Consider the following 17,416-nt stretch of genomic DNA (forward strand, 5'->3'; position numbering starts at 1 on the left):
ATTTTTGTCCAGAACTTTTGGTGAGCTTTTATACTTAGTAGACACAAATGAAATTTTTTAAAAATGAGATTTTGAAAGATAATCTTTTGTTTAATTAATCACTCTATTTCTGGATTTTCCATATATACTAAAATTTTGGATTTCTTTCATCGTAGGCCAAGATTACTCCCCTACAGCATGGTTATCCGGTACTGAATCTATGTGGCAGGCCACAACTGTTCCATCAAGCACTCGTAATAGCCACACCCGACGACATAGCATAGCTTCTGACAGTGGGGACACTGGCATTGGAACCTCTTGTTCTGACAGTGTGGAAGGTGAGTTAAATTGATGAAGGTTATGAAATGATTAGAATGTGACCTGATAAATGTAAAGGAATATATGTCCATTCATTGCCAATTGCTATATTGGTAATTTTATTAGAATATTAATTTGTAAGAGAAATTTTTGATGATCCTTTTTCTCATATAATTACTTTGGCTTGTAAAACGAAGTCAATATTTTCTTATATTTTGTTTGTTTTTTGCTTAAGAACATTTGATTTAAAACATTGACTGGTTTCAGTATCTGATATTTTGTAAAAATTAGTTTTTTAATTGTCATATGAAATGTATGCAATGAAATGTGGGGAGATTTTTTAAAATTTTAAGTGGGTAACATAATTTTCTCCCCCCCCCCTTATCTCCCTACTGTTTATCAAACTTTTTATTAAAAGCTTACGATATGGGGGCTGTTTCTGTGTTAGGAAACAAATAAAAGGAGTCCTTATTTTCAAGGAGAAGTTTCCCAAATGGAAATGGTTATTTGAATCCCATTCAAATATAGTTTTAAACTTTTTCTCTTTTAAACATGTTTCTACATTTATCATACTGCACAAGAAAAGTCAGATCAAAAAGGGAAAAAAAAAGAGGAAAAAAAGGGACACAAACAACAACAAAAGGTGAAAATTCTATGTTACAATCCATATTTAATTCCCATAGTTTCTTTCTGGATGCAGTTGACTTTCTCCATCATAAGTCTATTGGAATTGGTCTGAATCACCTCATTGGGTAACATATCTTTCTGAGCACATTGTGTCTATAGTGATAGAATCTGTGGTCTTACCTAGTATGCCATTATTAGGCTAGCAGTTGCATAGAATATAAATACTATGGACCCAATCTATATTTAATATGTTTGTCAGGCATTCTAAAACTTAAAAGAAGGGAAATATATACAAGACATGATATGTGTAGTTCCATACAAAGATCAGGAATCGGTATATCAAGAGAGTGGCAGCCTTGAGTTAGTAAGATGAAAAAACCGACATCCTAGCTTCATTGGATGAAAATTTCTGAAAATGATCTAAAGCCAATGGTAACGATAAATGCCAGCAATCCTTACAAGTGAAAATGTTGATGTTGCCTGATCCCTTTGTCTTGATGGGACCAGGTTATGAGTGACTTTAAAAGCAGAAAAAAGGATTTTTTAGTTGTAGCTAGAAGTAATAGGAAGTTCCTGGAGTTAATTGAGCAAGGGGGAGTGACATGAGCCCTACAATTGAGGAAAGCATTTTAGTAGCTAAAAGCTAAAATGGATTAGAATTAGGAGAGCCTTTTCAGATTAGATGACTAGGTGAAAAAAGATGAGAGCCAGTACCAGGGTGTTCTATGTGTGTATAAAGAGAAGAGGGGTGTGTGTGCGTGCGCACATATAAATGATATGAACATAGACATGAAAAAAATCGACAAAAGATAGAGATTAAAACAGGCCTTTAGATTTTGGCAATACTTGTAATTTTGGAGGGAGCAATTTTCATTGGATGTTGGAGTTTGAAGCCAAACAGTAGACAGTTGAGAAGAGAGTGAGAGGAAAAGAGTTGGGGGTAACAATTTTAGACTGTTATCTCAATAAATTTAACCATGAAAAGAAAAAGAAATGAAGGAAAATAGCTGAGGTATATGAGTTGTTTGAGAATGAGGAACACAAGGGCATGTTTGCAGAAGGGGGAGAGTAGTGGGGGGTTGTGTGATGAAGACATGGAAGCATGAAATGAGATCACATACATATTGAGAGTTTATCCTCAGCAAGAAGTTTTCATTTTTTCATAACAGACAGGTTAAAGGAGAGGAGATAGTGAGGGAAAGGCACCTGAATGATGTGAAATAGGGATGTGGGGAGAAGAGGAAAATGTAAATGCTCACTCTTATGTGCTCTCTCTCTCTCTCTGTCTCTCTGCCTCTGTCTCTCTCCCCTTCTCTCCTTCTCTCTCTTCTTCCCTCTCTCCTCTCTTCCCCTCCCTTCCTCTTCTTTCCCTCTTCTTCCTCTCCATCTTAGTAAATTATGCAGCAAAGTTTTCTCATGTTCTCTTGAGTGAGTCTGAGACAGAGAGGTTTGAAAAAGGATAAAAGGTTTGGGAGAGCTGCTGTTCTGAGTGTAGGACTTGATGAGGGAGGTTTTAAAAATATTGCCTTTGTTCAATTTAATACACTGTTATTAGTGGACCTAGTCACCATGATTTTCCTGAATCAGCAGTGCGTAAACAATGGTGAAGGTGACAGGAGGTATGAGTAATCCAAGATTGGGGATTGGGAAGGCATTATCAGTAATAGAAAAAAGGAGACAAATGATGTGAATGTAGAACATAGTATGAAGTTTAATTGATTCACCAAGAGTTTGTAATGGAATGAGGAAAGAATAGCCATTGTAAGGGTGATGGTTAGGGAACTTAGCATTGGAGGGATTGAAGGTGATAGCGATGATAAAGAATAGGTTGTGAAGGGTTGGATTACATGTCCTAAGACAATTTCAATCAACAACAACAACAATAATAATAAATAAGTACCTCCTGTATACTAATCACTCTGTTAAATGCTGGGGAGAAGAAAGGACAAAAAGAAGCCTGAGGTGAAAGTGATAAAGACTGTGTAATCAGAAAAAATGTAGAGGTTATGAAGTTGAAAGAAAATTTATAGGTGATGGCAAGGATTGGGTTTGGGATTGATGCAGGGTTTGCTGAGAAGTCTCTAGAAGTAAGGTCATTGTTCATGATAATGTGTTGAAGCCAGGCTCCCTGGGAAGGCTTTAGAATGAAGAGACCAGAGGCAAGGTGGCCTTAACAAACAGCACAGAGCTGTTTGGTATCCTTTTATCATACCTTATTGTAGCTCAAATACATTTACCTTTGCAGGTTTCTATTCAGTATTTCTCAAAGCTATTTAAAGTTCTTACTCAGCAAAGTAAATTCTCACATTGGCTTCTCCATGCCCATTCCACCCTCCTTCAGTGTCCACCTTTTCCTTTCCTCCCCACGAAATTGTCTCCTAGTCAGCACTAAGAGTCCATCACCTTGCTGTCAGAGGAACTGGGTAGCTTGTTTTTCTTTTCACTGAAAAGAATTAGTAAATCTTTCAAATAATATTTCTTTTTACAGTATTGTTGTTGTTATATAAATTTTACTTCTGCTTACTTCATTTTACATCAACTTATAAAATCTAGGTTTCTTTGAAACTATTCCTTTCATCATTTTTTTTGTCATTTGTTATAGTAATAATTGTATCCTATCTCAGTTGTATACTGGAACTTGTTTAGCCATTCCCCAATTGATAGATGCTTTGCCTCTGAAAAAAGACATAAATATTTTTGTATATCATTAGTTGTTTTGTTTAGGACTAAGTCTTGCTTAATTTGCTCCCTCTTTTTCTCCTCTTATCCTTTCCCTTCAAGTTTCCCTGTTAAGTGAAATGCTTTTCTGTATATCCCTGTTGTACGTTTGTATGCATGCATTTTTTCCTTTTTTGACTATTTCAGATGAAAGTGAATTAAGTGTTTAAGTGTTCGTCCCTCTGTTCTTTCCTACTTGTTAGAATATAATTTTATTTGTATACTTTGTGAGAAATTTTCCCAGTCTAGATTTTTTTTGCCCCTTGTATATTCCTCTTCTCTTTTCATTTTTCATCATCAAAACACAACCATCCTTAGGAGTACCTCCCCCATGACCTCTGATAATGAATACATATCATCTCCCCATATTAGAACAGTTTTATTTTTATTTAGTCTTTTATGAAAACTTATGTTTATGTTTATGTCCTGGGTTTGCGCTTCAGAATTTCTGTGCAATGCTTGTCTTTTCATCTAAGATGCTCACAAATCTTTTTCCTTAAAGGTCCATTATTTTCCCCTGTATATTAATACTCAATATTCGAAATAAATAATAATTTATCATTAATAGTATCTTTTAAAAAATGACCATAGTTTCCCCAGTGTCCTTTCCCTATTCTCTCCCATAGCACTATCCCATGTAACAAAAATCTTTTAAAGATGAAAAAAAAAATAGGATCAAATCAACATATCTGATAAAAATTTTTTTTGAAGATTTTTTAGCATGCAGCACATGTAAACCTCTGATCGCTACAAAAACATAAGGGTGGGAATGTTTTCTCATCTGTTTTTTCTAGTTATACACACATACATACATACATAATTTTTCTATATCCCTTTTTATTTGGAGGGGAGGTTTTTCTGTTTACATTGTAATCCTTATGTATATTGTTTCTTGGCTCTGTATACTTCATTGTCTCTTTCTCCTTTTGTTCCCTTCTTCTTCTATCCTCTTTCCCTCTTTCTCCTTCTCTTCTTTTCTGTCTTGTAACTTTAAGATTTAAGATAGTCTAGTAGTTATTAATTTTTTTCTTCTTTTTCTATCTATTTCCCAGGTCATTTTTCCCCCCCATGGGATACTTTATCTTGTTCTCCTCTCTCACCCCACCCCATTCCTGTCTTTGTCTCAATATTTCTTCTTTTCTCTGAATCCATTTATTTAATCATTTTGTTTTACTCTGTACCCCCATTTTGGGCTTTTTTGGCAAAGATTGTGGTTTGCCATTTCCTTCTCCAGATCATTTTATGGTTGAGAAAACTGAGGCAAACACAGTTAAGTGATTTGCTCAGAGTTACAGGTCTTCCTGACTCCAGATTCTGTGTATTATCCACTGTGCTAACGAGGTACTTCTCTAAACCCATTCTTTTCATAATTTTTGTGGCACAGCAGTATTCTACTTATCCTCTCAATCTTAAAGCTAAAATCTAGAAGCTTTTTTTTTTTTTTTAAGTTTTCTAAGTTTTGACTTTTTTTTTTTTTTTTTTTTTTTTTTTGCTGAGGCAATTGGGATTACATGACTTGCCCAGGATCACACAGCTAGGTTAAGTTTTGATTTTTAAAACTTGATAATATTTTTCTTATAAACAGATGACTTTATAATGATAATGTAACCTCTCTTTATTATAAGAATTCATTGTTGACACAGGCCTATTTAGGACATCTATAGTCATGTGTCAACACCCCTTCTCCCCCTTTCCCTCTCCCCATCCCTTACCCTGCCTCAGTATATTGCATATTGATAATTAAATTATTTATTATTTATTGGTTAGTCATTGTTTTATTAATGGTAGGTTACTCTAACTAGCATTAGAGGACTGGAAAAAAGTTCAAGGTGAATGTCACATTATAAAAAAGATACTTATATCTTTATATAGTTGTGACTTTGTCTTTATGCACAGATTTAATGTAAGAACTTGAGTTGTGTGTGATTATGTGGTGAATAGAAGATAAAATGACTGAGGAAATTTTTGAATTTCTTAGTGTATTGATTTCTTAAGTAATGCATGCCAATTGCTTAATTAGTCAGGACATGTCATTTTCCTCAGCTTTGGCAGTGGACCCTGAATATTAGAGGAGACAGACAATCAAATAAAGCCAATTAATTAAAACAAAATTAAGCAGGATACAAAATTAGGTAATCTGATCAATAATTAGAGGAAAGATTTAGAGACTTTTCAAGCTGGGAGTAAAGCAGGTACAATTTCCTGAAATCAGAAAAAGATATCCCAGTCTCCCCAAGTGTCTGAATATTTTTGTGCTATAACCAATGACAAGCTGGATTCTTTCAGAATGCTTTCAGTATGGTGTTAGTTTTCAGAGTAGACACATAGGTTCCTTGAGGTATTAATTGTGAGAAGACTCTTTACATCAGTCTTTGGATCTGACTGGGTTTCTAGTCAATATAGATTCCTTATTTTTTAAAGGTCTTTGCAGTATGTTGGGTGAATTAAGTTAAGGTAGATGAATGTAACGTAATATTCTTGTTCTATATGAAATGACGAGTAAATTGATTTCAGAAAAACCCAGAAAGGCTTACATGAACTGGTTCTGAGTGAAGTGAGCAGAACCAAGAGAACACAGTAATACAAGATTATGTGATGAAAAACTGTGATGGACTTGGCTCTTTTCAACAATGTGACCCAAGGCAATTCCAGTAGACTTGGGATGGAAAATGCTACTTGCATCCAGAGAGAGAATTATGGAGACTGAATATATATCGAAACATAGTATTTTTTGTTGTTGTTGATTTGCTTTTTTTCCTTCTTGTTGTTGTTCCCCTTTTGGTCTGACTTTTCTTGCATGACATAACAAATGTAGAAATATGTTTAAAAGAAATACACCTATTCTATATCAGACTGCTTGCTGTCTTGGAGGAGGGAGTTAAGGAAGGGAAGGAGGAAAGTTTGGAACACAAAAGTTTAGGAAAAATGAGTTTTGAAAACTATGTTTTGGAAAAAATGAAATACTGAGGAAAAATTAGAAACACTGCTTGTTATTTTCAAATGTTTTATATAACAAAATAAAACTTTCAAACTACAAAATAATGACTGATAAAAAACAGGATTATGCAAATGTTCTTAAAGACCTTTTATATTTAGTTTATTTGAAATATACATGTACTTAATTTTAGACATTAAACTTTTCTTGAAATATGTTTAGATATATTACCTTTTTATACCATTCAAACCAAAACTAAAATAATATGATGTGATTGAATTATGTGTTCTCTGCTTCCCTAGTCTCTGCTTTATTTTCTTTATTAAGAAATGTTTTAATGTAAAATTAATAGTTCTGTAAGTGATAACTATTTTCCCACATAATTTTAGTGAACAGAGGAAGGCAGACTGGAAAGAATATATTCCTTTCCCAGAAACAAAGGAGAATGCTCCAAATTAGAATCTGGTACAAATCCATTTTGAGGAATGGGGTGGGAGTCTTGTTTTTTTTTTTTTTTTTTGGCTCAGGATTTGGAAACTTGGTTATGTTAAGAGTAGCTAAGTAGCTGGAGTTCTCAGATTACAGTAGTGTCCCTTCCATATATTCATAAAGACATGCACATTTATCAGGAACTCATCATCTGCCTATTCCCTCATTAATGCTATAAACTCTGTGGCTTTAAAAACAACAACAATAACACTTCTCACAGCTAGTTTCAGGTTTCACTCTAACATGGATGAGTTTAAATATCTTTGCCATGTGTCCCATTGGGAATTTGGTGTTACTATAAGGTAACCCAAGAAAACACAGTAAGAATTGAATGATCTGTGTTTGATCATGACAAAACAACAGCATTACTCTTCTCCCTTCCCCCCACAGAACAGCACAGCAATACCAACCTTTTTAATTTTTAAATTCTTTAATGCTGAATGAGATAGCTTTTATTTGAGTGGATGGGGGGCACCTCTCTCTGACAAGTTATTTCATAGCTATTAAAGATATTAAATTGCTAATTTTAATGTTTTTCTATTTTCTTTGATGTGAATTGATGGAAATTTGATCCACACTTCAAAAATAGAAATTTATCATTGTGTATGTGTGCTTTTGTTCTTTTGTAGATCATTTACTTGACTTCAAAATATGCCAATATTTGTATAATAAAAGAAAAGTTAAGTATTTTGAAATTTTTGTTGATTGAAGATCTTATATCTTATATGATATATCTTATATCTTATCTTATATGATATATGGATTCATATTGGAGAAGATAGTAGGGTGTGTGGTTATTGCTAGGTTTTAGGGTTAAGCCACAAGATAACATTAAGTTTTTCAGGGTGTGGTATATGGTTATTCCAAATGTTCACTGGTACTTTTGGGTCTGTCTTCTTTCCATGCATTATGGCAGCTCAGGTGTTTGAGATGTTCTATTCATGCTTCTCTAGAGCACATGCTTTGTAGGAAACCTTTAGGAAGCTAGGAAACTGGACTTTTTTAAGTCCAAAAGCTTTCAGGCATATGGAAAATTTAGGTGCATGTGTGTGCATATGTGTTCCTTTATGCATGTGCATTTCTGAGTTCTGACAAAGGCTTTGGGTAGAAAGACTACTAGACAGGAAGACATGGCTTGGCTAAGGCATTGGCAGTTTTATTGGACAGAGAAAGATCAGGACAGAAAAGCAAAGTTTTGCAAGATTACAACATTGGTAAAATTCAGTCTGATTTATTTTTGGGTGCTGTGTGTGTGCATATGCACCTTGCATTTGGGTCTGCATTCTGTGACTGCTTAAAGCTCTATTTGTTATCCAGTTAGAAGCAGCTAGGTAGGAAAGTACAGTGGATAGAGTACTCTTCTGTAGTCAGGAAAAACTGAATTTTCATATATGATCTCAGAATTTTACTGGCTGCTGCTGTTAATATTTGTCATTAGTTGTTGAAGAGGACCATAACATCAGTGGAGTGATATCATGACATGCAAGTGAATTGCATATAAATGAGGGAAGGCTGTGCAAGGTCACCTGCTTCATTTTTTTTTTTTTTTTTTTAGAGCCATCAGGGGCCAGTGGTAAAAAACATATTAGGAAGACTGGAGATGGCCTTGGATGAAGTGGAAGGTATAACTTTTTAAGACTAGAAGAGTCCTTAAATACTTTTTAGTCCATTTCTTTATTTTCAGACATAAGCCATCCTGTAATGTATAGAAGAAAAATTACCCAGAAAAGCAATTCCTTTTTTATTTTCTTATGATGTTTATGATGTTTTTAAAAAAATTATTTAGTTTTAATACACATTGCTTTATGAATTATGTTGGGAAAGAAAAATCAGAGCAAAAGTAGGCCATGGGAGAGAAACAAAAAACAAAAAAGTGAGCATAGCATGTGTTAATTTACTTTTAATCTTGTGTCATTTTGGGATCTCTTTTAGGAGGTAATTGGTAAATTTTTTAGCTTCTGATTGTAAGACATCAGGGCAGTATTCCTTGATGATTTCCTGAAATAAAAAAATGTCTAGGCTTTTAAAATCATCATGGTTTTCAGGAAATCCAGTAATCCTTTGATTATCTTTCCTAGATCTATTTTCCAGATTAGTTGTTTTTCCAATGAGGCATTTTACATTTTCTTCATTTTAAAATTTTTTTTGCTTTTGTTTGATTCTTGATGCCTCATTGAGTCTTCCTTTGTTTCATTCTAACTTTTAGTGAATTATTTTCTTCAATTACATTTTTTAGTTCCTTTTGTATTTGGCCAATTGAATTTTTAAATGAGTTGCTTTGTTCTATGGATTTTTTTCCCCCTATTTCACAAATTCTGTTTTTTAGAGAGTTGTTTTCTTTTTCTATTTTGTAAGCAGTTATATGCTTTTTCTATTTCACTAAATCTATTGTTGAAGATAATTTTCCTTTTCCAAACCCTCTTGGAAAGTTCTCATTTCCTTTTCCCATTTTTCTTCTAACTCTCTTTTAAGATTCTTTTTGAATTCTTCTAAGAGAGCTTTGTGAGATGGGTACCAATTCATACCATGAGGCTTCATCTGGAGCTGAAATACCTTTAGTGTCTTCAGGATTTGAGGTCTGTTCTTCTCTAGCTCCATAAAAGCTATCTATAGTCAGAGCTCTTTTTGCTTTTTTGCTCAATTGCTTTTTGAAAGGTTGAGGTCTGCTTTTAGGGCAAAGGGGAGATTGTCTGAGCTTCCTCTACAAGAGACAGTCCTTGCTCTGGTGCTGACTAACTTCCAGTGCTAGGTGGGCCTGACCAGGTTGCATGTTATTCTGGGGTTTAGGGGTTCACTATTTGCCTTTTGTATTTGTGTTGGATGTCTTATAGCTAATCTTTTGATCTACTGCCTTGCAACCAGGACACAGTGGCCAACACTGCTGTAGATTCCTTTCAGGTGATTCCCTGGTACATGTGGAGCCCACACCTTCCTTTGCTCGGGTTTACGTGTGGCTGCCTGTGGTTGGCTGCTTCCCTCCATGCTCAATTGAATCAGACCTTCTGAAGATCTTCCAAATTATCTTCTGCTGGACATTTATTACACTCCAAATATTTGTAGGTTCTGTCACGCCAAAACCAACCCACAGGCTTAATTTGCTGTTAATTTGAAGGATATGGGGAGAGCTCAGAAAAAGACTCTCTGCCATCTTGGGTCTGCCCCAATTTCATTAAATTAAATAGTTTTTGCACAAATAAAACCAACAGAACCAAGATTAAAAGGGGAGTACAAAGCTGGGAAAAAAAAATTTTCTAGATAGTGTTTCTGATAAAGGTCTCATTTCTAAAATTATATATGAGGTATGTCAAATTTATTAGAATAAAGTCATTCCCTAATTTATAAATGATCAAAGGATGTGAACAGACAATTTTCAGATGATGAAATTAAAGCCATCTATAGACATAAAAAAAATGCTCTAAATCACTGTTGATTGGGGAAATGCAAATTAAAACAACTCTGAGGGACACCTCATACTTTTCAGATTGTTTATGAAGAACAAAAATACTCAACAGAGTATAACTAGAGATTTAGGGGAGATAAGAAGGTGAATTTATATGTAATAATGATTAGCCTTGTTTTGAAGAACTAAAAAATAATCTTTGTGAAAATATTGGAGTACATCCAAGTTAAAGTTACCGTAACAAAAAGGCACACCATTGGTAATCACCACGCAGTCTAAGAAAAGATGAACCAAAAATTTGTCAGTGCTTAGCCAACAGTGCCCTGGGAAAAGGATATTTTGGCAATAAAGATTGTTTCTTGGGATAAATATTAACCAGAGTATAAAAAGATAATACACTAAGGCACTGTAACTTAATGGAATAGCTCTAGAGTTTAGAGGCAAAAAACCTGAGTCAAAGTCCTAGTTTTTAACACTTAGTATGTGATACTATGGATATTGTCATATAACTTCAATCATAGAGTAGATTTGTTCTTGTATCATTGTAGTTGTGCCTCTTCATGACCCCATTTTGAGGTTTCTTAGTAAAGATACTAGAGTGATTTTATTGATGAGGAACTGTTTCAGCCCAGGGACTTGCTCAGTGTCACATAACACAGCTAATAAGTGTCTGAGACTGGATTTGAACTCCTGGAGGGGAGTTTTTCTGATTCCAAGCCTAGTGCTGTATCCACAATGCTTGTTAGCTGACCTAGAACTGGTGGGGAAATAGAAAATAGTAGTTACAAGGAATATCAAGTATACATTACTAGGCTCGTGATTCATTGTCTGTCTCTGTCTCTGACTCTGTCACACACACACACACACACACACACACACACACACACACACACACACACACAGCATCTGAGTTATTTCTTGATTGTACAGGGCTGGAACTCTGAAAAGGTGTACCTGAATCCAGAGCAGCAGAGTACTTAAAGGCTAATTACCTACTCAATGTGAGATAATGGTTCTGAAAACATATACTTAGATGATATGGTGATGTGATGGCTCTCCTCATGATTGGATGTGATGAATGTGGTGTGGTAAGGTATGGAAGCATTGGAGGGCTAAGGGGGAGAGTCAGAGTCTGTCTGCCACCACTCACTCAGCAGGGAAAACTTCAGCCTCCAGACTCCAGAGGCCAGGATCCATCTTTGATGAGCCATGTGGCAGCTTGCCTGCCTTCTTCACTTCTCTTCCTAAAGACCAAGGACTTTGACTGATTCTGAGGCCCTCCAGAGAGCTAGCCTGGACATTATATTGATGATTTCATCATTCTGAATTTAGAGGGAGTAGCAAGAGAGAGCAGTTATTTGATACTTAAATGTGACCACCAAGAAGGGACTAGTTGGTGAGGAAGAAATGATTGAAACTTTGGAAGGCAGTGGTCATAACATTGATTACACTCGTGATAATGTCAAGCTCACACAAGTTTAGTTGAATTTCAGTGAGCTTCAGGATAGATATAGTTCCATGACCTAAGACTACAAGAGAGAAATCAGCTAAAGAGATTTGTTAATCAAAAAAAATTAAGTCCTGACATGAAAATCACAAAGACATTCATTGAAAAAGAATCTACAAAGACCTGTGATGAGATTTTAAGGCTGTTCTTGATGAGCTCAAACATGTAAAAAAAGGAGGGAAAAGTGGAACAAAGAAATGAGGATGAATAAAAAACAGAAAATATCTAAGAATAATATAAAGCAATATCAAGGAGACCATTATAACTTCTGGCTTCTGATAAATGTTATAGGTGATAGTCAACTGAGAGTAAAACAGGATGAAAAAACTATGGATCAATAACAATAACTAACACTTTTATGGCCCTTTTAGGTTTATAAAACACTTTAAATATGTTAACTAATTGTTTTTCTCAACAACCCTATAGGTGCTATTATTATTGTTTTCAAATGAGAAAACTGAAGCCAAGAAAGATCAAAAGACTTGCTCAAGGGGCAGCTAGGTGGCGCAGTGGATAGAGCACCAGCCCTGAATTCAGGAGGACCGGAGTTCAAATCTGTCTCAGACACTTAACACTTCCTAGCTGTGTGACCCTGGGCAAGTCACTTAACTCCAGCCTGGTGGGAGGGGAAGACTTGCTCAGTATCTTGGAGCAAATTAAGTGTCTTCTTGACTGTTAAGCCTCTCACTGCATCTACTACCTATATCTTTAATAAATATCATCGCAAAATTTTGAATAAAATCATAGTAAAGAGACTACAGCAACATACTCAAAAGGCTTCATTGCCATCAACTTGATCATAGTGATAATTCACCATACCAGGGTCACTTAAACATTAGGAAAATTATAAACAAGTTTTATAAATGATAAGAGGGTGATTTCTTTCTTTTCTTTTCTTTCTTTTTTGTTTTTTTTTTTTTTTTTTGGTTTTTTTGTTTTCTCCTCCAAATTATGGTTTGGAGCAAAAGGACAAAAAGAAAAAAGACCCAAAGCTTAATGGAGTGGGGTTTTTTCCCATAAATCAGTGGCTACTTTTCTCCTAGGGAAAGAAGACTGAAATATCCTGCAGACTGTTTTCTGTGCTGTTGAATGGAAGGAACTGGATAGTTCTGGGAGAAGATGAATAATTGCAACCATTAATAATCTCTAAATTTTAGAGTCCAGTCATGAGCTTTGATTCTTAAGAGTTTCAGAAACTTGCTTCTCTATTAACCCATGCTCTTTGTTAATATTCACTACAATTCATTTAACTTCTTTCAAAGTTTAGCTTTTCAGTTTATACTAATTTCTTTGCTTTTATTGACACAGGTATTTTTTTGAAGCGGGGATTTGGAAGTCTATTGCATTTAAATTCACATCCACACACACAAACTCTGCTTCTGTCTTGTGTTTTTCTAAATACTATGTACTGCAAGAAAACATTTTACATGAATATTCATTTATAGTACTATCTGTAATATATAATTTGAGAATTTCTGTCTCTTGCTACACCATTTAATTGAGATAATGCAATAAACTAGCTGTTTGGAAAACTATCCAGGGTACATACATATTCCAGGAATTTTCATAAAATTTAATCTTATCTATACTACTTTGTACATAGTAGATAACTGAGAGATAAATGACTGTGTCCTTATATTGTTTGTTAGCAACTCTAAAGACAATGTGGAAGTAATGATATGGGGAAAGACTTAAAGAAAGGATAGAATTGCTCCAGCTGTATCACATGAATTCCACTGATAACTAAAAAGTGAAACTGAATATATATGTGTATGTGTACATATGTATGATATATACTTACAGATGTCTTCTTAAATATATCATATAATCACAATTATAAACCTATAGACACATACATGCATACAAATTATATTTATAAAAATACATACACACATATATTCAGCTCTGCCATTGTTCTAGGTTGTTATCATGGAGATATATATATATATATATATATATATATATATATATATATATATATATCATATATAGTTATTATGTCTATCTATAAAAATTTATTACTGTTATAATCATCTGCCTTAGGGAGAGTTAAATGATTTCCCTGAGGTGTCCTATAGCTGTTCTATGTTCCTTACTTTGGGGTAGACCTTTGTCTAAAATATTAACTGGGAATATACATGTTTTCTACTCAAGTCTCCAACCCTGCATTCCCCACCCGTTTCCCCTTTAAATTCATCTCCTCATTATTAAGGTCACATAGCATCCTAAAATTAGGTTGTTTAATTTCTCAACCAATATGCAGGCCTCTGTTTTCATAAGAGGGAGCTGAATATTAGTTGCATCCTGCAATACTGGTGATGAAAACTTCATTGTATCTTCTGAGTCATTTATTCAAGATAATGGGGAAAGGGGAGAACATGATGAATTAAATTTTCAGGTAAGGATTTAAGGACATATTTTAGTTACACTGCAACAATAGCCTTTTTTCTTCAACATAAGTTCTGATCATTATAAACAAAGGGATTAATTACTTTCTCTCCCTCTTATGTTAAGGAATGGTGAAAAGGCCAAAAAGATGAAAGAAGCAGAAAGGAGAAGCCTAGTGACTGGATACTAATCTACTTTGTAATTAAACCACATTAGCTTCATTTCAACAGCATTCTGACTGTAGACTGGAAAAGCGAGGGTGGTTCCTGCCTTGGGAATGCCAGGCCTATATAGTGTTAAACCTCACCTTGTTGGGAGAGACACTGAAGAAAGATGGCTGCTTCTGGAATCAGACAGCTTGAGTTGTAATGCTAGGCTATGCTCTACCAGGTTACTTTGGGCAAACTCCTACACTCAGTTTCTTCCTTTATAAAATGAGGGAGTAAATGATTTTTAAGGCCCCTTATAGGGCCAACTATGATCCTATGAATCTGTTTTTTCAAAGTATGAGATCTCTGTACTACCACTTATGTTCTTGATCCCAGTTTTACTCCAAGCTCTTCCAGTTTCTTGCTCTATTATCTTATTTCCCTTTTTAGTTTATATTTTCTTCCTCCTTTACTGACTATATCCTCTTTCTCCTGTACTGACTTTTTAACTTCTAAATATAAATGCCAATATGATGATAATAATATTAACAACATTTATATAGTAATTTAAAAGTTGCCCCCCCCCCAAAAAAAAAAAGCTTTATATCTCATTTGAGCCTCACAGAAATCCTGTGAGGTAGCTATTATAGACATTATTATCCCCATTTTATGGATTGAGAAACTGAGGCTCAGAGTGGTTAAATGACTTGTCCATGGTCATGGAGCTAATAAGTGTCAAAAGTAGAATTTGAACCCAGGTCTATATGACTCTCAAGTCCAGCACTCTTATCATTATATCACATTTGCTACAGGTAAGTGTCCCTTTTTCTTTTAAAGATAAAAGCAAATTTCCCTGTATCCTGATTATCCTGTGAGCCACTATTTTGCAGTTTATTCTTTTTACTACAACTTCTTGCAAAAGTGTTTCATACTCATTTAAACAAGTATTTGTTAAATACCTACTGTTGTACCAGGCACTGTTTCCATCTTCAGACTAGGAGGAAATGGAACCCATTCTATTTCAATCCTTATATCAGTTTCTTTTTCTAAGAATTAATTCTGTTCCTCTCTTACTCAAAAATGTCTTTTAATGGTCTTTGGAATTCTTGCTGAAGTAGGAAGAGCAGTCAAAAGGGGAGAAGACAGTAAAATCTTAATTGATTTTTTTAGGTGATTAGTTCCTCAGATTGGAGAACCTTTGTTTTGTATATTTTTATGTCTTCTCTGCTCTTGATCTATATGAGAAATTACCTAATTACACCAGCTACATAAAATTTTTGAATATGAGATTTGTGACTTTAGAAGTTGTATTTCTTAGATCTAGCATAATGACAACAGTGATGGTCTTAAATTGAATCAGGTATCTTAAAAAAAATTTAGAGTATTAAAGGAACTAAATTAATTAAATCACATTTTGTAGATGAGATAAGTGAATGTACAAATAGTTTATTGACTTGCACAAGGTTATATTGGAAGTAAGTTGATTAGAATCTAGGTCCTTTTATTTAAAGTGCAATTTTTCTTAAAGAAATAATTGTGTTTGAAAGTCTCTGGAAGATTTTTAATATCAATAATAAGTTCTTTTATTTTCATAATTGACACTGTAAATTACAGATCATTTTATTTCCAAAGAATAACTGTTATAGGTGGGTGTGAGCTACTTGAAAAATTTTGAGGGTTAATTTTCAGATTTAATATCTCCTTCATTTTCATGTAACTTTTATTAAACTTTTATCTAGAATAGTGGTCCTCAAACTGTTAAAATAGGGGGCCAGTTCTCTGTCCTTCACACTGTGGGAGGGCCAGACTACAGTAAAAACAAAAGCTCACACTCTCTCTCCTCAGCCAATTTGCCATAACCCCACCAGCCGCATAAATGTCCTCAGCAGGCGCATGTGGCCCGCAGGCTGTAGTTTGAGAACCCCTGATCTAGAATTATCTATTGATGAATGAAGTTTTATTATTATTTTATTGGGGTTATTATATCTTAGGACCCTACTTGCATGTCATCTCTTATTTATTTATTTATTTATTTTTTCTTCTATTAAGTATAACTGCTTCAGCAGATATCCCATTGCAGTAGGGCTTCCCAAATTATAGAGATGATACCGGTGTTAGCATTTTAGTCCATAACTTACAAAAATGAATTTTTGCCTGTTATACTTGCTTGTTAATAATATATGTCAGCTTCTTTATCATTATAGAAATAAAGTCTATGCGATATTGTAAATTGATGTTGACTTAGTAGTACTATTTTTCTGTGTAGATTGGGAACTATGAAGCCAGAATCATCACTGAAGGAGGTTTTAAGAAATAGTATACAATTAATGACAGTGAAACTAGGATTATGGGTAAGAAATTTAGTTAGGGCAGTATGTTTGAAGGAATCAATTTATTATGTTTTCAGTCTGTTATTAAAGGACTTTCCAAACTCTTGTACCTTATAAGAACCTTAGGGTTAGAAATAATGAATATAGAACATAAACACTTGGTAAAGTTGGTCCAGCTGTTATGCTCAAAGCATACTGTTATTGTGCACATCCCTTTGATCCAGCCGCTTCTCTACTGAGCCTGTATCCCACAGAGATCATAAACGAGGTAAAGGGACCCACATATGCAAAAATATTGTGGCAGCCCTTTTTGTAGTGGCAAGAAACTGGAAACTGAGTGGATATTCATCAGTTGGAGAATGGCTGAATAAATTGTGGTATATGAATGTTATGGAATATTATTATTCTGTAAGAAACGATCAGGAGGATGATTTCAGAGAGGCCTGGAGAGACTTACATGAACTGATGCTGAGTGAAATGAGCAGAACCAAGAGATCATTATATGCAGCAACAAGACTACTATGTGATCAATTCTGATGGACATGGCACTTTTCAACAATGAGGTGATTCAGGCCA

General features: G+C 34.5%; 1 protein-coding gene across 7 annotated transcripts in view; it reads left to right on the forward strand.

The window, feature by feature from the left end:
- Positions 1-17,416, forward strand: part of CEP85L (centrosomal protein 85L) — a 227,849-nt gene that overhangs the window by 120,325 nt on the left and 90,108 nt on the right. For 5 of the 7 annotated variants that reach the window (XM_074310009.1, XM_074310011.1, XM_074310006.1 and 2 more), the window contains exon 2: positions 156-317. In XM_074310009.1, coding sequence (XP_074166110.1) covers positions 200-317 — 118 coding nt within the window. In that variant the 5' untranslated portion in view covers positions 156-199. Of the gene's footprint in view, positions 1-155; positions 318-8,621; positions 8,689-14,236; positions 14,372-17,416 lie in introns of all 7 variants that reach the window. The other 2 variants (XM_074310010.1, XM_074310012.1) reach the window with 2 other exon arrangements.

The sequence above is a fragment of the Sminthopsis crassicaudata genome, chromosome 4, assembly GCF_048593235.1.
Source record: "Sminthopsis crassicaudata isolate SCR6 chromosome 4, ASM4859323v1, whole genome shotgun sequence".
In the NCBI taxonomy this organism is placed as follows: Eukaryota; Metazoa; Chordata; class Mammalia; order Dasyuromorphia; family Dasyuridae; genus Sminthopsis; species Sminthopsis crassicaudata.